The sequence below is a fragment of the Gnatocerus cornutus genome, chromosome 3 (genome assembly GCF_029298725.1).
Source record: "Gnatocerus cornutus isolate USDA-ARS CGAHR chromosome 3, icGnaCorn1.1, whole genome shotgun sequence".
Classification (NCBI taxonomy): Eukaryota; Metazoa; Arthropoda; class Insecta; order Coleoptera; family Tenebrionidae; genus Gnatocerus; species Gnatocerus cornutus.
In genome coordinates this window covers 14,100,225-14,123,643 of record NC_142235.1, presented here as the reverse complement: position 1 = coordinate 14,123,643, position 23,419 = coordinate 14,100,225, and the positions used below count along the sequence as shown (strand labels likewise).

Sequence of the window (23,419 nt, the reverse complement as noted above, 5' to 3'; positions counted from 1 at the left end):
TCCTTATATTTTTAAATTTTCTTTCGATTATTATCTTTAATAGTTGTATTCTAAAATTTGTTGTTTTTTTCTTATTTAAAATGTTGCGATTTGACACAATTAACGATCGAATCAAAACAACTAACTTTCTTGAATTTTATTTTTCTAAGCTTAAATTTACTAGAGTTATAGCTTTAAAAATTTCTAAAATGTGCCATTTTTGATATAAATTGTTGTAATGTGCCACATTTAGCGATCAAATCAAAGCCAACAATCTCCTCAAATTTTCTTGCTCAATCTTAAAATTACATTGTGAAAATCTTTACCTCGTTCTTTAAAATCATTCTGTTTCTATTTCTAGTTTTTTGTATTCTTTTCAGATTATATAGATTCTTTTAACGTCCTTTTTAGATTTTCCTTACATTTTTCAAATACTCCATCGATTGTCTTTAATAATTATTTTGATCATCTACAATTTTTTTTATTAGATTTTTCTTAGAGTTTTTTAGATTCTCTTTATATCTCAGTAAGTATGTACTCGTATTTACGAATTCTACAGAATTTTGGATGACAATATGTATAAAAATACAAAAATTTTTTCGAACCTGAAAGAGAATAATTATGAATACTTTCTACAGAATCCTATCACAAATTTGAGACAATTTTGATTAGTTCCAGGCTATCCTTAAAGCTTTTTATAAAATTTTAGAAGATGCTAGATAATACTGTCCTGAAAAGAAAGACAGAATTGATTAGATTCCCGAAGGATACGGAAGTACTAAAAAATCCAAAAGAATACCAGAGAATTCTAAAAAAATATCAAGGATAATCTTAATTCAAGCATTCTGGAATAGTTCTAGACAGTTTTAGAAAATTCCAGAATATCATAAAATATCCTCGGGTATTCTAAAAATACTTTTATGAAAAAATCTTTATCAGTCTCATTGACTTCGAAAGAATTTTCAAAATTTTGGAAATTCTCACAAAAATATAGACAATTATTTAGTAATTTTTGGATAATGCTGGAAAACTCCAAAGATTTCTGAAAGATTCTTGAAAAATATTTCAGTCAATTTTAATAAACTTGAGAAAATCGTTTAGCAAAACGGAGCTGCTGAAAATTTCCGAATTCGAAAATTCCGTAGTTTTTTTAATTATTCCGGATTTAAAAAAAAATAATCTGCATTAGTAAAATATGCTTCTACTTATTAGTCTGACTACTTAATCTGGGACTTTTACATCGATTTTTTATTAATATCGATTTTGCCAAAAGAAACATCGATTTTTAATACATATATATTTATTTTCGATGTATCATTAAAAATCGATAATTGCGGTTTCGATGTATATATTTAATTAACACTTTTAATTTTGGTGCTATTTATAAAGAAGACTGGAATTTAATTTAATTTAAGGGAGGTATATTTTAGAATTTTGTTTATTACTTAAGAGGTTTTTATTTATTTATTTGTTTTTCTCGTATTTGCTTATTGTTTTGTTGCTTTATTAAGAATTTTATTTATTTTTGTTTTTCACGATAAACAATGCTGTATTGAGTTTTTTATTTACTATTTTACAAAATCGATGTTTGATGTATTGGAGATCGATGTAATTGTGCTCTTGTTGAAATTGAGTTCAACATCGATTTTTTTTACTCGATGTTCCCAGATTTAGTCTGACTACTTAAAATTAGTCATAAAATTTTAAAATAAAAAAAAAACTAACTTGGGGCGATAATCCCAGGTCACGTGTGCACAACTGGTTGCCTACTTCCGCTACGTGATTATCAGCACATTTCACTTCCTTTCATGATTGTTGACCATTAACCTTTGTTTCAACTCTCTTATTCAGAATACTTTACAATTGCATCATTTTCCACAACTCGAAATGAATCAACAATTCGCTTCAATAATCCAATGAAAGCGGCATTGTGGGCTTCACAATGACATTGTTCTTTTTCTTTGTCAATAAATAAAACTCGGAAGCCCTTTTAATCTATTTAATATTATTAGATCTTACATTACAATGAGGAAAGTTACAAACAAACCCCGTCCCATAAACAAAACAATTTTGATTAAAACTTATAGATAAAGGTGCTTTCACACCTAACAATATAAACGACTACATTTAAAATGTACCATTTTTAATGACCTAAATATAAAAATAATCAGTCAATTTGATTATCACAGCATTGGCAAGTAGAGTTGCAGAGTTATTAGGAAAACCGTTCTTCATAGATTCTTGATCTGTGGTCTTTCGCCAGAACGTGAGAAATTGCCAGCTCCACCTCTGCAACTCTCTTTCTAAACCGACAACGATCTCGGGCGTACTCCTCCCAAGGACCTCTCCTTGCAGCTTGATACGCAAATGACCATGCGATCATAGGATGAACCTCACAGAGTTTGCTTTGAGACGCAAACATGACCTGGAAATGGAAAAATCCACGATTATCAATAAGATAAACGGAAAGTAATCTTGATCAAGGTTGTTACCAACCAAACCAACCTTTTTAGTTGATATGATTGAATCCGAGGATCCGAAATCCGTCTCGGTTTCATCGGACTGGGAGTTGTCTGGACACTCAAAGAGGATGAAGCTGTCTTCACTTTCTACGCTGATGGTCCGTTGTCTGGGAGGCTGCTGCTTCTTCTTTCTTCTCCGCCGTCGCTTTTTTCGTTTCTTTTTGTTGGTATTGCACGTCGTGTTTGCCACTTCTGTGTTCATTTTCGGCTGAATTTGACTAGAATTTGTGTGGTTTTGACAATTACGCACACTGAGACCGTTGCATTTGAAGTAGGAAAACTCCTTGGTCGTGGTGAGGCAGGACGGCGTTATCAGCGTGTGATAGCTCCCTTTCAAGGTCATTTTGGGGTCGGAGGCCCCCATGCTTCCCATTAAGCTCCACATTTCAAAAGTCTCTTCGACAAAACGGTCTTTTTCGCCAATGATGGGGCAAATTCAAATTGATAACACAATGGGATCCAATTGTTCCACCAAAATGTCCTTTTTTTGTTTGCTGCCAAACTTTCACGTCTATAAAATTAAAAATTGATTCACTTTCTTGCACAGGTTCGATACTTTTGGTAAAATTCGCCATTATTCTTCACAAATTTTTGCACTACACTGATACATATGCTCACTCTTCCATTTTGTGAAATGATATAAAGACGTCAGATTCGACAATATGGCGGCACGATGAGTCACGAGTTCCAGAAAACGATCATTGCCGAGAACAATCCGTGTGACGTCACTGTGAGTTTCATTAAATGACGCGATGTTTGCATGAGTGGAATTTTTAATTATTTGTGCAATGAATCGCTAAATGACGTCATAATTACATTATTTTAGCTGAGAATTACAGGAAACTGTAAGCTGTGGCTAAAAATTTGAGAGGTGACTGAGAGATGGCGCCACGCCCAGCGTTTAAATTCATTTGTTTCTGGATTTTGAAAAACGACTAAAGTGACAGTTAAAGAAGCTGTGGGCAATGACACAACCTGACTATCAAAATTGGTGGCCATAAAAGCACAATAAATTTTAATGGAGCCATAAAACTACGGACGTGCTCACAAATTATGAAATTGTCTTGCATACAAATGTGTGTAATTATTCCATAACTGTTGGGGTGCCAGACAGTGCTACCAACACAATTACAAATTTTAAAGTTGGCGGTTTTATCAAGCGGGTTTAGTAGGCTTCGATTATTTTTTGTATGTTGGTAGTCTATGACATTATTGTAACTGTCACAAAGGTAATAAACAATATTTCGTCGATTGTTTAAAATTTATTGCTCGTCATTAAATTAAATTACAGTTGGATGTTAATTACCAGGTTTGTGGTTGCTCGGAATATATCTAATTAATTTAATGAGTGGTTTAACTGTGTCTGCTAATTAATTTCCGGTGATGACTGATGGGTACAGCAGAAAATTGTCAAAAAAAAACACAAAATTTTTTGTAAAACGTGTCAAATTTGGGTGAAAATAGAAGAATAAAAAGAAGGACGCAACCGTTCTATTTAATATCGTCGGCTTAGGTCCATTTTTTAATAAAATGCGTTTTCAATTTTATAAAATTAAAAACAAAATGGTGTATAGTTTGTACGGTGAGAGATTGAATGACAGAAAAGTCACTAAATCTACGCGATAAAAAGTGTACCAAACGCGCGAAATTTAAAATAACAAAATAACCCCAGTTACTGACAACCCTGTCAACCCATTTCGCGTAGGAATTTAGTGTTTTTAGTGTATTTTGTAGCATAATTTGCTACCAACCTATATGTCAACTGTCGAAATATCCCAATCTCTCACCGGATAAACTATAGCTTCCGGTATTTTTATGAGTTATTATTTCAGAATTAAGAAACGTTGCAATTTCAGTCCCCAAGTTTTCAAATCGTAGATTTGACGATAGATATAAAAAAAATTAAGATTTCTCGACCTTCGTTAAACAGGTTTAAACTAAACTTTTTAAGTTTTTCTACATTTTTAACAATTTTGGAAACTTGTCAAATTTATTTTTGGGAAATGTCAATGTTTTTTAATATTTTGGCAAAGTTTAGATGATCGCAAATTTGACAACCAAAATTTTCTAGCGTTTTATTTGGACATCACATTTTTAAAATTTTAAAAATTTGTCAAATTCCTAATTGTTTTCTAGATATTCTTTTAGTATGGCATTTTATCATTGCATTGCAATAGACGATATATGCCTCATTTTACTTCAAATAAAAGTAGGAATTCTAAATTTCTTGACAATTTGACAACTCAAATGTTTGACGATTTTAAAAATTGAAGCAAAATTAGGAAAATAACACCAATTATGATTTTTACATTGATATAAAATATTTGAAGTTTTTGAAAAATTTGTCAGTTTTAAATTGTTTTTCCAATTGATTCTTTTCTTCATTTTATCGACTCATTAAGATAAACGCAACCGTTTTAAATTCAGTTTTTTGCGTGTCCGAAATTTGTAATTTGACAATACGATTAATTATTTTTGAGATAATCTATGTATATTGTCATAGAAAACCCAGTTCTTCTTTAATTTTAAAAATGTTACACAAAATCTCTGCCAATTTTTAAAATGAATCAGTTTTGACATTTAAATAAAAGCAAAATGTTTTTTGGAAATATTTCAGATATGGGAGAATGTGAAAGCGAAATTATAAAAAGAAAGAAAACAATATAATAAAATTTGACAGTTTTGGAAATTTGTCATTCTCAAAATAATTTTTCGAAATAATTCTGTTCTTTTTTTTATCAAATCAACAGTTATATTGTCATAATTTTCTGCGATTAATTTAATTCGATAGACGAAATACTTTGTTTTACTTAAAAAAAAAAATTGAAAAGAAACAAAAACATTTGAGTTTAAATAAAAACAATATTGTAAACAAAAAATAATATCTTTGTATTTTAAAAATGACAAACATTTTGACACCTTTGAAAAATTGGTTTGTTTAATTTTTTTTGTTGATTCAACAGTTGTAAATTGAATTTATCAAGTCCCTCTAAAGTCTAAACAATTTTAAAAAGTTTTTTAGATAATTGTCAAATTTATTTAAAAAACATTATGAAGGAAAAACGAAAATGATGTTAATTTTTAAATCAAATTTTTATTGGCACCAATTTTATGACCATTTCATAAATTTATAAAGACAAAACAGTTTTCCAGTCGTTCTTGAAGTAGTCTTGAGATATTAATTAATTGCAATCAATCACTCTAAATTTCTTGTCAATTTTGAAAATGTTTTGACTATTTAACAACTTGACAATTTCAAAAATGTGTCAACTTCGACAATTGTATTTTATACTCCTTTGTAACTTGACAGTGACAATGAGGTAAAACCATAATCCACTCTTCACCTCGAATTAAAAAGTTGTTTTGACAATTTTGAAAACCTGCCATTGAATCACGATTACAAATAACCATGAAGTGGTAGCGAACAGGCCCGTAATGCACAACAAATAGTAATTAGCCACGAACAGAAAATTGACATTATTTATGATGCAGATAATTCTGAAAATATGACAGTTTATTACAGAAACCGCCCACAGCCCCCTAAACACTGCAATAATTTTTTTTTTATTGCCAGTTGCTATCACGCTTTTGTTTATCGAACTAATATGATTAAATAACAATTTAAATTGCTAACGCCCATTTTTTTTGTCATTTTATTGTCAATTTTTTTTGACAATTTCGAAAATAGGGCATATTTGTCTATGACATAATTTAAAAGTTTTTGTGCGACAATTTCTGACATTTCCTAAACCATTTAAATTTAAATCCAAGATCCTACAGTGGCCGCAACCTCATTACTTGCAACCACAGTAATTATTATCAAAAAAATAACCTCTTTAAACACGATATTGTATTTGTAATCTTCAATAACAAATCAATTAAGATATAATCTGATCCGGTAGTCATACTGCACAATGTTATCATAAAAATCGCTTCGACGAAAATGTAATGATAATCTAAACCTCGTTAATTAAAATCAATGCGTCTTCACTTGACGCAGGTAGCAAAATCGTGATCATAATCCCATAATGCTCAATCCATAATTTTCAAATTCCAAACTAGTTGAAACCGACTGAGATGAAAACAATGATGTTTTCCAACCCACTCCAAAATTGATCAATGATCGGAAAAATTTCCGCACTGTATTCCATTGATCGTGGCAGTACTTACCTACATATTTCAATGACAATCATTATCATTGTCGCTCTTAAGAATAATAAGTAGAATATCTCAACAGCGTCCTCAGTTCACCTTCGGCAGCGCCGCGAATGCACACAAATTTTTCACGTTGGAAATTATGTCAAGTGTATAGTCAATAAAAAAAAACATGACAGCATCGGAGGACTCTTTGGATACAATCCTGACCCAAGTTGGGGAATTCGGGAAGTACCAAATGGTCGTTTTTGGTTTCGTTTGTCTGGCTGTGGTCTTTCATTCGGCTCTTCATGTGGCGTACGTTTTTACAGCAATGGATTTGGAGTATCGGTGAGTTTTTATCAGCAGTTTTTGCGACCTTGATTTTGTGTTGATAAACATTTTTTTTGGAACTTTGTGTAGATGTGAAGTTCCTGAATGCGATGGTAATTCCCCTGAATATGATCCCATTTGGCTAAAAAACGCTGTTCCTTTTTCTGAAGATGTACCCTCGAAGTGTCAGAGATATGTAGTCAACAATGCCTCCACTTTCAATAATTGCACCAAAGCGTCTGATTTTATCAGCAGAACTGAAAGCTGTGATAGTTTCGTGTACAAGACGGACGAAAACAGTATTTTAAAAGAAGTATGTATTTTATTTAATGCTTTAATTATTATTGTTATTTATTATTTGTGCAAAATTAATTCGGGTCTATAATCTTCAAGAACAAGAAAAACAAGTTCAACTAGAAGTGTGCCAAACACCAAAATTATGGGCCTATTAATAACGGGATTATGGCGCTCCTTGTGATTGAGTAGAGATTTTCATTCATATTTAAAATAATATTTTGCATGGTATTCAAAATAAAAGAAGCCAGTTCAATGCTTGTACCAAATGTCACGGTTATAGACTGGCAGACAACGGAGTTATGGCACTCAGGGTAAAAAAAATGACTTTGACATTTGGCATAGCTCTGGAAAACTGGTGCCTAATGTTAAAATTACTGCTCTGTTATGTAGGAGTTTGGTTTTCGTACACAAAGTAAACAATTTGAAAATGCGTGTGCCAAATGTCACAGTTCTGACATTTCGTCTAACAACCAGTTGTTTTTTACTTGCGCCAAATGTCAAAACGAAAAAAATTATGACGCTCTGTGTTGCACGATAGTTGATTTTTGGCAAACCAAGTTGACAGTTTGAGTGTAATTTATGTGCCAAATGTCAGAATTGTGGCTTGGTTGAACGTATGTTGTCGATATTTTCACGTGTGCCGAATGTCAAAAATACAGAAATTATTACCACCGTGTTATGTACTAGTTTGATTTTTGGCACACCAAGTGTCTAATGCGTGTGCCAAATGTCAACCGTACACAAATTATGACACTCCGGGTTATGCAGTAATTTTATTTTTGGTATAGTTTGAGCCCAAAACGTTAATGCGTGTACCAAATGTCAAACGTACACAAATTATGACTCTTCGGGTTATGCAGTAATTTCAGCCCAAAAAGTTAATACGTGTGCCAAATGTCAGAATAGAGGCACTCAATGTGACAAATCTAGTTGTTTTTTACCAATATCAAACTATATTTGGCACATTGAGAAATCAATTTGTGGTTAATACAAATGCCATATATTATAGTTTAACATATCTCGTGAATTTTTTACATGTGCCAAATGACAAAAATACAGAAATTATGTAACGGAATGTCATGTAGTAGTTTGATTTTTTGCACACTAAGTAGACAATTTAAGACTAATACGTGTTTCAAATGTTACAACTGTTTTATTTTGTGTTACATATTTACTTGATTTTTTTACGTGTGCCAAATGTCAAAAGTACAGAAATTATGACATTCCATTTTAAGCAGTAGTTTGATTTTTTAAACATTGAGAGTTCAGTTTGCGCCTAATCTAAATGCCAAATGTTGTGTCGTTTTTTCACGTGTACCAAATGTAAAAACTCCTGAAATTATAGCACTCAGTATTACATAGTCGTTGTTTTTTTGGCAGACTGGGTTCACACTTGAGTGTAACACATGTGTCAAATGTCAGAATTGTGTCTAACATATTTATTAATTTTTCACGTGTGCCAATGACAAAAGTACAGAAATTATGGAACCCAACCCTCATGTAGTAGTTTGATTTTAATCACACTAAAATAGACAATTTAAGGCTAATACATGTGCCAAATGTCACAATTGTAGCATTTCGTGTAACATCTAGTTGATTATTCATGTGCCAAGTGTCAAAAACACAAAAATTATAACATTTTGTGTTATGTAATTATTAGATTCTTGATACTTTGTGTAGACAGTTTGCGACCAATTTAAATGCCAAAAGTTGGAGTCGTGATTTTAGCACGTGTGCCAAATGTCAAAACGACAGAAATTATGGCACTCAGTGTTATATAATAGTTGATTTTTGGCAAACTGGAAACTGAATTTTTTGCAACTGAATAGAAAGTTTGAGTCTAATTCGTGTACCAATTGAAAGAATTGTGGCACTCACTAGTTGATCTTTCATTTGTACCAAATGACAAATGTACGGAAATTATAGAACGCAATGTTATGTTTAATTTGATTTTTAGCACACAATTTGAGAATTTTGCGTGTGCCAAATGTCACAGTTGTGGTATTATGTATAATAAAGTTATGCTATAAAAGCAATGTTATGTTTATTTTGATTTTTAGCACACACAAATTAAGGATAATACGTGTGCCAAATGTTACAGTTGTGGCACTTTATTTAATATATTTAGTTCATTTTTTACATGTGCCAAATGTAAACAGTACAAAAATTATGACACTGCGTATCATGCAATTGTTTGATTTTTGGCACATCAGTAGACAGTTTAAGGTTAATTTGAATGCCAAGTGTTAAAATGGTGGTATTTGGTCTACCATATTTGCCCGATTTTTTCACTTGTGCCAAAAGTCAAAAGTACAGAAACTAGGGCACTTAGTGTTATGTGGTAGTTTTGGATTTTGGCACTCTAAATAGACTGTTTGAGACTTATTTGAATGTGAGTGCTAAATGTCAAGAGTTGTGGCACTTGGTCTAACATACTTGGTAGAAAAAATATGACACTTGACATTTGGCATACTAATTAGACAATTTAAGGCTAACACGCATGCCAAATGTCAGAGTTGTGACAGCTAGTATACAATGCCAACGATTTGTTTTAAATACAATCTTAAATTATATCTTGAACCTTGACTTGTAAGCATACTTTAGTTTCTGAGTGTCTCAGCTGTAATAATTACATACATATCGATAGATAACATAAGAGTTAATTGTCTAATAGATAAGTCTACAGATAACAACGTACTTATTACCACTTGTAGATGTAAATTTTTCTTCTACTTGGTAACACAAAAGAAATTTGACATTTAGTAGTTAAATTTGACATTTGGTACGTGAATTTGACATTTGACACACAATTTTAACATTTGGCATAGCTACAAAAACGATTTTAAAAAAATAAATTTATACAATTGTAAAAAAACATTCAAAGTAGTGTGTTTTGACGACAACCGATAAAATTTTTACAATGACGCAAAGCATTACTGCTTTATCAGCCTTTAAATTTAAATTCTTAGCTAGAAACATGTCATGTCGTTTATCTAATTTTTTTTAACAGTATAATACATTATTATATTGTTATCGCTCTTTTAATTATTATACCTTATCTAGACATTTTAAATATTTTTTTCCAAAATTTAACAATTAGTAATTAACTTATAACGATAACTCTTTTGACTTTCAACCTCTTTAGTTTGACCTCCAATGCGACGACAACTTATGGAAGCTCACCATGGTGGGCACCATCAACAACATCGGCCAATTCTTCGGCCTCTTCATCTCCGGCATAGTTTCCGACAGGTAAAACCTCAACCAAATCGAACACTAAAAGACCCCAAAATTTAAGATATGGGCGAAAAATCGTTCTAATCCTTGGCCTAATCCTGTCAGGAATTTGCGGCTTGATCCGTTCCTTCTCACCATGGTACGAATTCTTCCTAGTCTTCGAGTTCTTAGACGCGGCGTTCGGCGCCGGGAGCTACATTTGCGGGTTCATCATCGGTAAGTCCTCCACTTTCTCTACCCAATCTCATCTTCTTCTTAGGTGTTGAACTCGTTGGTCCAAGTAAAAGAGTCTTCACCGGAACACTTTCGAGTTCTTGTTACGCCGTCGGAGAGGTGTTTGCTGCGGGAGCCGCGTGGTTGACACACTCCTGGAGACCGATCATCTACATCCTGTACACTCCTCCACTTCTTCTCCTGAGTTACTTCTGGATCATTCCGGAGTCAGTGCGGTGGAACCTCAGCAAAGGTCGCTTTGAGGAAGCAAAAAAGACGTTGAAGCGTCTGGCTGAAGTCAACGGAAAGGAACTCTCAGAGAGCACCTTAGACAAACTCGCTCCTTCCGATGAGAAGAAGACCGATGAGACCTTCATGGATGTGGTCAAGTCCCGGACGCTCTTCCTCCGCCTTGTCAACTGTTGGTTCTGTTGGATTACCTGCACGTTTCTTTTCTATGGTCTCACTTTGAACTCTGTCGCGTTGAATGGAAACAGCTACTTGGACTTTATCTTAACAGCTCTGGTGGAGATCCCCGCGTACTTCTCCTGTAACTACATCATCGATCGATTTGGGAGGAAGTGGTCGTTGAGCGCTTCCTACTTTTTGACCGGGATCTCCTGTTTGTGCTTCCTGTTTATTCCAGACGGTACGAACAACACGTTCTCTTATTAATCTAATTGGTTTTCCTTCAGGAGCTGATGGTGCTCGTCTCGCTCTTTACCTCATAGGAAAATTTGGGGCAACTTTTGCTTTCACGGTAGTCTACGTTATTACAAGCGAGTTGTTTCCGACACCATTAAGACACTCGATGATGGGAACGTGCTCAACTTTTGGGAGAATCGGCTCCATGGTGGCTCCTCAGACACCTCTTTTGGTACGTTTTTTTCTTTTTTCTTTACCATGATGATAAAAGAATTGTAGACGCAGATCTGGTACGCTTTGCCCATAGTGCTGTTTACTTCCATGGCGTCAATCGCCGGTCTTTTGACTCTCATCTTTCCGGAGACTATAGGGATCAAATTGCCGGACACAATCAAGGAAGCGGAAGATGTGGGTAGCCCGTCGGAGAAAACTCTACCAAGCTAATGAAGTTGGGGGTTGTAAATATGTACATAGACACAGTATTTATATGTATTTATAAATAAATTTTATATAAAAAAATTAATACACTCTTTAGAACCATGCGTTTTGAACCAAGGGCACCTTTTATTTTTTACAGCAGAGCGAAGAAACTTGACGTGAGCGGAGCGAACCAGTTTGTAAATACTTTTTATAAAGAAAAAAAGACTAAAAAATAAAGAGAATACAAAAAACTTGCGTTTTAAATATTCGAGTCAATAAACTGCTTCATCAAAATAATATAAGTCGAAGACGCGGCGCAGATCTGCAAAACTCCATTAACACCACTTCTACCACTACCAAAAAGCGCCCTCACCGAAAACACAAGAGTGTAATCAACCGGAAAGAACCCTCCAGCGTCTATTTTAACATTCTCATGGTGGAGCTGCAACATCAACGCGTGAACTTCTTTCCAAACGTCTCTTCTTTTGGTGTGGTTGACGGCCCAAAACGCCACTTCTTTAATTTTTTCCGCCTAAAACTCAACTCGCACTTAAATTTTTTTACTGTGGGATAATCACCTTCTTTGCGCACTCGTTCGATAAATAAACACAGAAGAATAATTTTACGCAGGCGACGCTTCCTATGTAAACTCCTGCAAGTTGTGTGTTGGTGCCAAAGTCCGTCAAGATTAAACAGGCGTTGATGAAGATAATCTTGAAATATGTTCCTATGAGGAATAAGAGCTGGAAGGAAAAAATGGAGGTCAAGCAACGCGTAATGTTGCAAATCTCTTGGTGCATCTTCGGGACTTTCACCAGGTGATGGAAAGAGTCGTTTTGGACACCTCCGATGAAGTGTTGAAGAGTTTGGTCGAAGAAATTTAACACCAAGTGGAGGATCACGGTGTAGAAAATCTCCGTAAAGTTCTTCAAGATGTTGTTGCAGTTGAAGCAGATATACAGTACCAAAAGGTGGAAATTGAAGGTACCGTTTTGGTACCACTCAAAACCGAAGCGAAACTTGAGAAAAAAGATATTGTAGAGAACAATTTCAACACCACTGAAGAGTAAGTGGAGTTTCAAAAATTTTGCTTTCGCTGCGAAGTTGAAGGAGTTGATCAAAGTTTCTATGCTTCGGAAAAGAAGACAGATCTTCTTTTGTTTTAGTTTGAAAATTATTATAATGAAAAGAGTGTTGATGTGGGGGGTGAAACAGTAGATCATGTCCATAAAAGCGAGGGAAAATTTTTCTTGCTGGAATTCTTCGGGGTGAAGTATTTGATAGTTGAAGAAGATGTAGAGGACAACTGTTAATAAAATTGTATCTGAAATATAGTTGAATTTTTTGGAATACGTGTATTGGTGGTTCGTGGAAGTTATCCATGTTAATCCGAGAAGTTTCATGGATTGGATGAAGAACGCGAAAATTTTTGAAACACTATCCATGATGGGTTAAACAGGTCTTGTGTTTATTTGTACAGACCATTTAATCAATTGATTGAAAGGGTGGTTGTTTGTTGTTACTTATTGATTGATTAGAACGCAAATGAACTAAAATAATGGAAATATTGATTTCTGTAGTTTAAAAAAAAAATCCGAAAAATCCAGAGAAAATCTGTTTCAAGAGAAATCTTAAGAAGAAATTGTGGAATTTACAAATTTTTGCGTTACAACATTTGTAAAATTTTACAATGCAGAAGAATGACAAAAAAAGAAAATTTTGAAAAAGATTCTATTAATAATATCAAAAATAATATAAAAAAGAATGACTTGTGTTATAAGCTTCCAAAAATTGTTTCTTTTGCTTTATAACTTTGCAATTCGGCACAGAAAATAAACAAGAAAAAATTAATAACTTCCCCAAATTTTATTCCTGTAGCATTAAAGTTACCTGAGTTATAGTCCTTAACATTTTTTTTTATTTTTCGGTTTATCTTCAAAAAATTGTTTGTTATTTTTTTTTGTTTATAATTTTGCAATTTAGCACGGTTAATAGTCAGGTGTAAATTACTTTTCTAAATGTGATAGCTTTGACTGTAAAATTACAAAAATTACAATCCTTAATAAAAACGTTTCGAACTTTTTGGTTCCTCTTCAAAATAAAAAAAATCCAAAATTTGTCTTTTTTAGTTTATAGTTTAGCCGTTTTGTACGATTAATAGGCAACTTTGATTACTATGGTCTTAAAATTATCAAAGTTATAGCTTTCCACATTTTTTTTCAAAATTTTTTGATTATTTTCAATGTAAAAAAAGACAAAACTTGTCTCTTTCAGTCTATAATTTTGTCTCTTGGTACTGTTAATAAGCAGGTCTAAATTATAAACCTCCGAAAATTTGATTGCTTTGGCGTGCAGATTACCAGAGTTGCAACCCTTAATATAAATGTTTCGAAATTTTTGGTTAATTTGTAAAATAAAAAAAAATCTTTTAAGGTTTATAATTCAACAATTTAGCAATGTTAATAAAAAATCTAAAAAAGTAACCTCTCCAAATTTAATTGCTATGGTGTTAAAATTACTAGTTAAAACCCTTAATAAAAAAATTTTTTGTTTATTCTAAAGATAAAAAAATCTAGAATTTGTTTCTTCCATTCAAATTTTTGCACGGTTTAAATAAATTTAGCAAGTCTAAATAAGTAAATTGTTTAAATTTAGTTGTCTAGAGAATAAAATTACTGAAATTAAAGCTCTTAATGTTTTTCAAGTTTTTCGTTAATCTTTAAAATAAAAAATTCCAAAATTTGTTGTTTTCGGGTTATAATTTTGCAATTTATCACAGATAATAAGCAAGTTTAAATTAATAACCTTCTAAAATTTAATTGCTGAAGCTTTAAAATTACAGTTATAACCCTTAATTATTATTAAAAAAAATTTTCTTTATATTCAAAAAAAAACAAAATTAGTTTCTTTCGATTTACAATTTTGCAGATTAGTACGGTTATTAAGCAAGTCTAAATAAGTAATTTCTCAAAATCTGGTAGCTTTGATGTACAAACTATCGGAGTTACAACCTTTTCGAAATGTTTCAAGATTTTTGGTTCATTTTCAAAATAAAAAAAATCGAAATTTTATTTCTTTTGCTCTACCATTTTAAAATTTAGCACGCTAAATAAGCAGATCCAAACTAGTAATTTGCCCAAATTTAGTTGCCTTGGCATTAAAATCACCAAAATCATGGCATTAAAATCACCAGTCTTTAACATATTTATTTTTTCAGAATTTTTGGTTTATCTTCAAAATGGAAAAATTCAAAATTTGTCTCTTCCAGTCTTTAATTTAGAATTTTAGCACAATTTATAACCAAACTTCAATTAGTAACCGCCACAAATTTGATCGCTGTAGCTTCAAAATTACCGGAGTTATAACGTTTAATATATAATTGAGAGCATTTCTTGAAAATTAAAAATTCCAATAAAACAATAAAATTTTGCAATTTGGTACAGTCAATAAACAACCAAAAACAAACCGAATTCATAGAAAAAACATAACAAACTTGACCAATTAGTGACTTAAAAACGATAATAATATTATCCATGACAAAACTAGAAAACTATCTTGTTAAATAAATAAATAACGATACGACCATAAAATTATATTTGACACTTTTAAATAAATATTGAAATTTCATCCCAGTGCTAATTTAAAGAAATATTTGTCAAGTTATACTCGAACATCAATAAACTGAATTGTTATGATCATGTATGTACAACACGCGGCCATCATCTGAAAAAAAATCAAATAAAAAAATAGTACAAAAAACGTTATAAATACCTCAAAGATCAAAAAATAGTCGATTACAAAGAATCCTCCAGCCACAACGCGCACTTCTTCGTGACAAACCTGCAGCGATAGCGCATTGATCTGAAAGAAAACTTTAAATTTTCACTTTCAGTTTTTAGAAATTTACTTCTTTTCTTATGTCTTTGTCCCGCGTCTTTGTAACAATCCCAATTGCAGTTCTTTTAATTCTATTCGCCTGTAGGTAAATAAAGTTTACCTTAAACTTTCCACACTAAATATTTACCTGTGCCATGACTCTATTAGCTACAAAAATATAAAAAAACAATTTCGAGGCGATAATAGACATCGCATACGCCACAAAATATTTAAATCCAGTGCGATATTTATAGATAATTTCCGAATAAACCGCGAAAACGTACATATAGAAATAGATAAAGTGCATTCCGATCAAAACCAGCACCGGTAGGGAAAAAATCCCATTGACTCGTCGAATATTTTCAATAAGCTCTTGACACAGTTTCAAATTTTGACGCATTTTTGGGACACTTTTTTGGACAAACGCGTCTTTCAAGGACTCTTCCACGCGGGAGAAAAAGTCTGATAAGATATAGAGAAATCCGAAATGGAATACTTCGACGATGCTACACGTCAGGTGGATATAATTCGTGGTCACTGCGTATATAATGTGATGAATGTTTAAACCACTTGCGGCAACATCGGGATAGATAAAACCGGGAATGAAAAACCAGGCGTTGAAGAAGAACGTTTCCAAAAGCATTGCTGCTGTTAAGCGCCCAAAAATTAGTTTTATCTTCGTCAGAGAGCCTCGTAGTCTTAAGAAAGCATGGCAAAAGTCGACAATTTCGCGTTGTTTCATTTTGAGGGTTATGATGGTAGTCAAAAGAACCGTGTGCGGGATGTAGAGGTACATTGTAAAAATTATCATCAATGTGAATCTTTGTGTGGAAACATGAAGAATGTCGTGGTAGTAGTGGTGCAGATTGTGGAACATCACCACGAAGACGGCGGTAAGAAGAAGAGATGTGCACAAAGTGTATGTTCGACTGTGGAGGAATTTTTTTTGGTGCGGGTCGTAGAAAATGTGAGCAATGCCAGAAAGGCGGAGAAGAAGAAGAGGAAATGTCACATCGTTTGGTGGCATGATGGTAAGATAATTGTGAGGGGTTGTCGATATTATGGTAATATTGTTAAGAGGGTCATTTATTAGTAAATTAAATAATATGTTTTGAAAATTACAAATATTGTTTATTAATAAAGGTAATTACAATTGTCAATAAATTTTGGAAAAAAGTTTGTACTGCAGCAGTGAAAAGTCATTTGTAAAGTAGAATTGTCTGCTGATTCTGAATTCGAGGCCCGTTTTGTTCTATCAGGTCAGGCTCTGAGATATTTTTAGAAAAAAAATTACTTTTGTTTTTACAGTCTACGAATTTAGATAATCCATGTATTTACATATTTTTTTTAGTTTTACTTAAAAAATCAAAATTTGAAGAAACAGATTTCTTTAAATTTTACAAGTAATTTAAAATAACGGCTAAAATTTTAGAATTCATCAGATCGAAGAATTTACAATAATTTTCCAAATTTACAACTCTTAACAATTTTTTTTTAAATTTTCGATTTATCTTCAAAATAAAAAAATTTAAATTTTGTCTCACTCAGTCTATAATTTTGTAATTTGGTTAAATTAATAAGCAAGTTGGAATTAGTAACCTCCCCTAATTTGATTACTTTGACGGGAAAGTTACCAAAGTTACAACTTTGAATAAATTATATGAAATTTTGGGTTTATTCTCAAAACAACATAATCTAAAATGTTTATCTTGTGATTCAAAATTTAGCAATTTTGCACAGTTTATAAGCAAGTGTTAATTAATAACTTTCCCAAATTTGATTGCAGTGGCATTAAAATTACACGAGTTACAACCCATAACAATTTTTTATCAGAATTTCTGGTTTATATTTAATTAATATAAAAATTTTCAAAATTTGTTTTTTTTAATCTATAATTTTATAATTTAACATGATTCATAAGCAAGTTTTAGTTAGTAATCTTTTAAAATTTGGTTGCGGTGACGTTAAAATTATACGAGTTACAACTCTTAATCAAAATGTTCAAAGTTTTCGGCTCAACCACAAAACATAATGGTGCAAAATTTGTCTTTTTTGGTTTATAAATTTTCAATTTGTCACAGTTAACAAGCAGAATCGAATTAGCAATTTCTTTAAATTTAGTTGCTTGGGCGCTAAAATTATCAATGTTACAGCCTTAACAGAATTTTTGATTCCTCTCTAGAATAAAAAAAATCCAAATTTGTTTTTTTCGGTTTCTTATTGTGTATTTTATACGATTATTAAGCAAGTTTAAATTAATAACATTCCCAAATTTAATTGCTGTAGCATTAAAATTACCAAAGTTGCAGTTCTTAAGATTTTTTTTAACAATTTTTTAATTATCTTCAATATAAATTTTTTTACAATTAGTTTCTTTTGGTTTACAATTTTGTAAATTGGCAATGTTAATAAGAAAGTTTAAATTTGTGACGGTTTCAAATTTTACTCCTATGGCGTTAAACTTACCTGAGTTACAACCTTAAATAAATATGTTTTGAAATTTTTAGTTCATCCTCAAAATAAAAAAAAAATCAATTTTTTTTTAGGTTTTTAGGTTATAATTTTGCAAATTAGCACTGCTTAATAAGCAAGTATCAATTAATAATTTCTCCAAATTTGATTGCTGTAGCGTTAAAATTACACGAGTTTTACAACTCTTAATGAAAATGTTTTGCTCTATAATTTTGCTATTTTATACGATTAATAGACTAATCGTCTAAATTAATAACTTTCTTAAATTTGATTGTTGTGCTCTTAAAATTACCAGAGTTACAGCCCTTAACATTTTTTTCAGAATCACTAATTTTTGTTTTAGAGTAACTTTAGTAATTTTAACGCCAAAGCAATGAAATTTGGAAAATTTGTTCTTATTGACATCTTTGAAAAATTACAATATTATTTCACTTAAAAAAAAATAAAAAAAATTTGTTAATTTTCAAAATTCAAAATTCGCAAATTTTTATTAGCCATTCACAAGAAAGAATCATTTCATTAGAATATTGATAACAAAAAACACTGAAAACAAGAAAATCAAGCTCTGAATTTGTTGCGTAACTCTTTCCTCGGCTTTTGTTTATTAAAAAAAAACACCAAAAAAAATGTACCCATTTTCAAAATTATACAATGTTTTTTACAAAAGTAAAAGCAAAGGTTATAAGCAAGTCTAAATTAGTAACCTCCTCAAATTTTATTCCATTGGTGTCAAAATTACCAAAGTTAAGACCTTTAATGAAGATGTTTTTTTGCGTTTTTTTTCAGTTTTATAAAAAAGTTATTAAAACTAGTAACGCTAGCCGCAAGAATTATAAATCGTTAGAAAGCTAATTTAATTGACTTTCGAAGAAAGTGTCAAACAATTCTATACCTTGACAAATTGCCAAGAAAAACTGATAAAAAAAAATTGTGTAGTACCAAAAAATCAATTTTTGAGAATATCCTAAATCCGAACCTGATCTAACAAAACGATTTTTAGCCATCGATGTTTTTCTTCTCAAAATGCAACAAATACAAAAAGGAATGACATTTCCTTTACTCTTCCTCTGCTGTTGTGGCATCACCCACATCACCTACAACTTCAACGAAAAGAAATTCTTCCTGAGCAAAAGTTACAGTTTCTGGTCGTCTCTTCTTCTTCTTCCAGTCTTCGTAGTGATGTTTTACAACTTGAACTACTATTACTACAACGTTGTACTTATTCCCACAATCTCAAGCTTCACCTTGAGGAGTATCGCCACAACACACCTCTACAGCCCACAGGTAGTCCTTCTAGTTATCGTCATTTCACTGAAACTAAAGCAGAGCGACATTGCCGAACTATCGAATGCTTTATTAACACTCCGAGGACACTTTAAAGAGTCACCGAAAAAAGAAATGGTGATTTTCAAAACCATGACAGTTGTGATGCTTCTGGAGATGCTTCTATTTAACTACGCGTTACGTCCTAAAAGTTTCAACATTCAGATTGTTATATACACAGTGGCTAGGAATTACGGCCAAATTGCAAGTCATGTTATGGAAATATTTCTTTTTGGGTTTCTCTACATTTTTGCGAACTTCTTTTCCCGCGCGGAGAAGTTGCTGAAGGAAGCCGCAGCGCAAGGAAAAGTCTCAACAATGCGGCAACATTTGAAGTTGTGCCAACAGCTTTCGGAGACCATTCGACGAATAAACAGAATTTTTTCTCTACCGGTGTTGGTTTTGATAGGAATGAAGTTCGTTTCCTTCTTCATGTACGTTCTTGCGATTTTTGCAGAGTTTGTTTATAATTACAGATCTGGACTTAAATATTTTATTATGTACTCGTTGGTTGTTGTTAGTACGAAATTATTTTTTTATATTTTTATCGCTAATAGAGTCAAAACACAGGTAAATATTTCGTGTGGAAATTCTAAAAGGGAAACTTTAATTACAGGCGAATAGAATTAAAAGGACAGCGATTGGTATTGTTATGAAGACGCGGGACAAAAACATGCGAAAAGAAGTGAGTTTCTAAAAACTACAACTAAAAAAAAATAAGTGTTCTTTTAGATTAATGCTTTAGTGCTGCAGTTTAGTCACGAAGAGGTGCGCGTTGTTGCTGGAGGATTCTTTACAATCGATTATTCTTTGATTTTTGAGGTATTTATAACGGTTTTTTTCCTTTTTTGAATTGTTCTTTCAGATTATAGGCGCGTGTTGCACGTACATGATCATAACAATTCAGTTTTTACAAGTGCATTTATAATGTGGCAAATATTTCTCCAAATTATCACCTCAATATGTGTTAGTTTTATTTATATTTATTATATTTACCCACATAATTTTACGATTTTGTCATAGAGGTTATAATTATTGTGATCATATTCAAGCTGCTAATAAAAATTGGAATTTGATTTATTTTTCCGGCGTCCAAAAGTTATATTATACAGGGTCCGGCAACACTTGTGTCCACCCCCAAAATCGTCTTTAATTTTAAACTAACTTGATAAACCAGCGTTTTTTTCGCAAATTTTAAACACAATTTGCATTAGATTTAAAATAAAAACTCAGATATTTGTATCACAGTTATGTTGAAAAAAAATTGAATTCGCGAATATTTCCGCAAAAACTCAAAAATCGCTAAAAATTATACTTCTTAGGCGTCGCGACGCCAACCAAACCGTGATAAAAAACAAATTTTTGCTTCAGCTTCTAGAGCTTTGTCAACTATGAGAGTATGCAAATTTTCAAAATTTTATCTTTAAAATTAAAGACGATTTTGGGGGTGGACACAAGTGTTGCCGGACCCTGTATAGTGTTCTATTTAATATAAGAAAGTTGAGTACTACTGTCACAAAAATGTAAATATTTTCATTCGATTCTTCTCATTTGCTTACTTTTGTTCCGAAAATTTCAAATTGCTATAGTTTACAGTTAATGAGAAAAATGTCGAACAAGCTAAATTCATGGTAAACTATCATTTTTGACATTTGATATTTTGTACTTTTTCGGCTTACGTAAGTTATTTTATTTGATCAATTCTTTTGTTTTAAGAAATTTTTTGATTTTTAGAAACTCTTAAATATTTAAAAAGCTTGAAGTTGATCTGTTAAAATCCTAACGGTAAATTTCAGTTTCGAAGCAACTATGCATCGGTCTCACTCGTCTCACTTCTGAGTAGGTAAAGTTTGAGGTATGGTCAAATCGAGGGTCAGATCATAAAATAGTAAATAAACCATAAATCTAACGGAGAAGAAATGCAGCATTAGTTTGAAAGTTCTTTGCACAAATATTTCACAAACAAAAAAGGGACACATTTTTTAAAACAAATGTTGTTTTTTTATAAAAAAGTTTTGTTTACATAATAAGCAAAATTAGTTTCAGGTGTATAATCAATGGAAATTTGAAATAGTAATAAAACTTATAAAAACGAATAATACGAGTATAATGAAAAAAAAAACAAAAAAATACAAAAAAATAAAAAACTACAAAACCAAAAAAAATCTACTAAAACAAAAACAGAATACAAAGAAAAAATAAAAATATACAGAAAAAAACATGAAATGTTTACTCAAACAAAAAAACAAAAAGAAAAACAAAAAATATGTGAAAAGCTCACTAAAGACATTTCTTTACCATTTCTCGTAACATACATGACATATAAAAGTCTTTTAGTTTGATTAACGTTGCATCACAAAATTCTTGATCCTTGAAAATAATATCATATGTACCTAAACACCTCTTTTGAGTCCAAACTATGAAAAAACAGTATCTTCTTCTCGTAACTAGCAATTGTCTTTGGACTTGATAAAAATACTGATGGTTTTTGTTTAGTAAAATCGTGATTGCTCCAGTGATGAAACAAAATTTTATTTTTTTGCAACAATTGTTTCCTGCGGTGTCAAATTTTCGAGCCTATCGTCGCCTATCAGCCCATCTGGTAAGGCTGCCAAAAATGGATTGTTCTGACATATGAAGAATCCACTCGGGAAAACTTTTGGTTCATGTGGGGGTGAATCTCTACAGTGAATGTCCAGGTTCATATTTTTTAGCTGTTCTGGACAACATCCTTTTTCCTTTTCTTCTAATAACTTATACGCGCAAGCCACAGCTTTGGGTTCGTTTTCAATGCCATAAAACGTGTATTTGTTACGCGAAAATTTGATTTCTATTATTCTTGCTTGGTCGCAATTTACAAATTCTACCAAAATTACTAGCCGTCAGTCTTTGTTCTCGTTTACAGTGCCACAAAACACTGTTTCTTTGATCCGTTGTGGGCAATGAAATATTTAAAACTATTTCCGGTGTTTTCCGCAAGTCATTTAAAAATTTTGTCTTTTTTTCCTCAAAATTAAATCCCTTTTAATACCCAAAAAGGTAGAATTATAGTTTTCTATCCACGCCGACGGGTCGAAAACTGACCACTTTTGTTATCAAATTTGAAATCAAGAGTGGCGATAATTTTCTTGATTTTTATTTTGATTATGCACCCGCCTTCGCCCGGAAATTGAACTGCATTCATTAATAAATTTAGTTAAAAGTTAAGGGCCCCACAAACCTAGTTCTTGCACGAAGTGTTTGAACGACGGTTTCGACTGTTGGAACAAAACGGTCGGAAAACCGAAGTCTGTGGGTAAAACTGTCGGTTCAACACGACGGTTTTTGCCCACAGACCTCGGTTTTTCCGACCGTTTCGTTCCAACAGTCGAAACCGTCGTTCAAACACGTCGTGCAAGAACGAGGTTTGTGGGGCCCTTTAGTTGACCATAACTATGTTGTAAATCAACAAATCGGCACACAAAACAAAATAATTACGTAGCAATAACCTTTATTGAGGGTTTTACACTGAAGGTCGTCTTTGCCTGAGGCGAAAGAAAAAGACAGCCACCGTTCCGAAATCGCTAAAATTTCAAAAGTTTAACCAAAACTACAGCCGCCCTAATTAATAAATTGACTTTTTTCTTGCGCCAATCGGTTTGTTTTGAAAATGTGTAACGTTGTTACTAAGTCAAATTTTAATAAAGAAAAATATAACTTTCTAAAATCGAAAAAAAATATTTATAAAACCAAGATATAAATCTCATAGGGTAACGTCACTACAACTTTTTGTGCTCTTTCAAACATAAAAAACCGCATCTAAATAGCTCTTTTCGTTTTCGTGCAATTTTGTACGAACTTTTACATTGAAACGCCCTATCTTCATATATGGATAGTTCAACCTTAAATATTTCATCTTTCATTTTAATTTTGAATAATTTTAAAAACTGTAACGTTTTCGAATGTCTTTAGATAAATAAAACGTGAAG

General features: G+C 32.0%; 2 protein-coding genes across 2 annotated transcripts; one reads left to right on the top strand and one right to left on the bottom strand.

Annotated features, from left to right (window-relative positions):
- Positions 1–1,964: 1,964 nt before the first annotated feature.
- PPP1R15 (Protein phosphatase 1 regulatory subunit 15) lies at positions 1,965–3,183 on the bottom strand. The gene is made up of 2 exons (XM_088032402.1): positions 2,485–3,183; positions 1,965–2,404 (listed from the first exon to the last, which is right to left on the bottom strand). Exons 1-2 carry the CDS (start codon positions 2,884–2,886, stop codon positions 2,195–2,197), a joined length of 612 nt encoding a protein of 203 aa, XP_087888528.1. The 5' UTR covers positions 2,887–3,183; the 3' UTR covers positions 1,965–2,194.
- Positions 3,184–6,326: 3,143 nt separating this feature from the next.
- Positions 6,327–11,804, top strand: SLC22A (SLC22A family member). The gene is made up of 7 exons (XM_088033293.1): positions 6,327–6,986; positions 7,059–7,281; positions 10,411–10,517; positions 10,564–10,718; positions 10,762–11,364; positions 11,411–11,592; positions 11,640–11,804. The coding sequence occupies exons 1-7, from the start codon at positions 6,829–6,831 to the stop codon at positions 11,802–11,804; spliced, it is 1,593 nt and encodes a 530-aa protein (XP_087889419.1). The 5' UTR covers positions 6,327–6,828.
- Positions 11,805–23,419: the final 11,615 nt, after the last annotated feature.

Excerpts from the sequence above, each read along its gene's own strand:
- PPP1R15 (XM_088032402.1), bottom strand. The coding sequence starts at position 2,886 with ATGTGGAGCTTAATGGGAAGCATGGGGGCCTCCGACCCCAAAATGACC. Across the intron at positions 2,405-2,484 it reads CAATCATATCAACTAAAAAG|GTCATGTTTGCGTCTCAAAG; the intron begins GTTGGTTTGGTT and ends TTCCATTTCCAG.
- SLC22A (XM_088033293.1), top strand. The coding sequence starts at position 6,829 with ATGACAGCATCGGAGGACTCTTTGGATACAATCCTGACCCAAGTTGGG. Across the intron at positions 10,518-10,563 it reads TCCGGCATAGTTTCCGACAG|ATATGGGCGAAAAATCGTTC; the intron begins GTAAAACCTCAA and ends CCAAAATTTAAG. Across the intron at positions 10,719-10,761 it reads CATTTGCGGGTTCATCATCG|GTGTTGAACTCGTTGGTCCA; the intron begins GTAAGTCCTCCA and ends TCTTCTTCTTAG.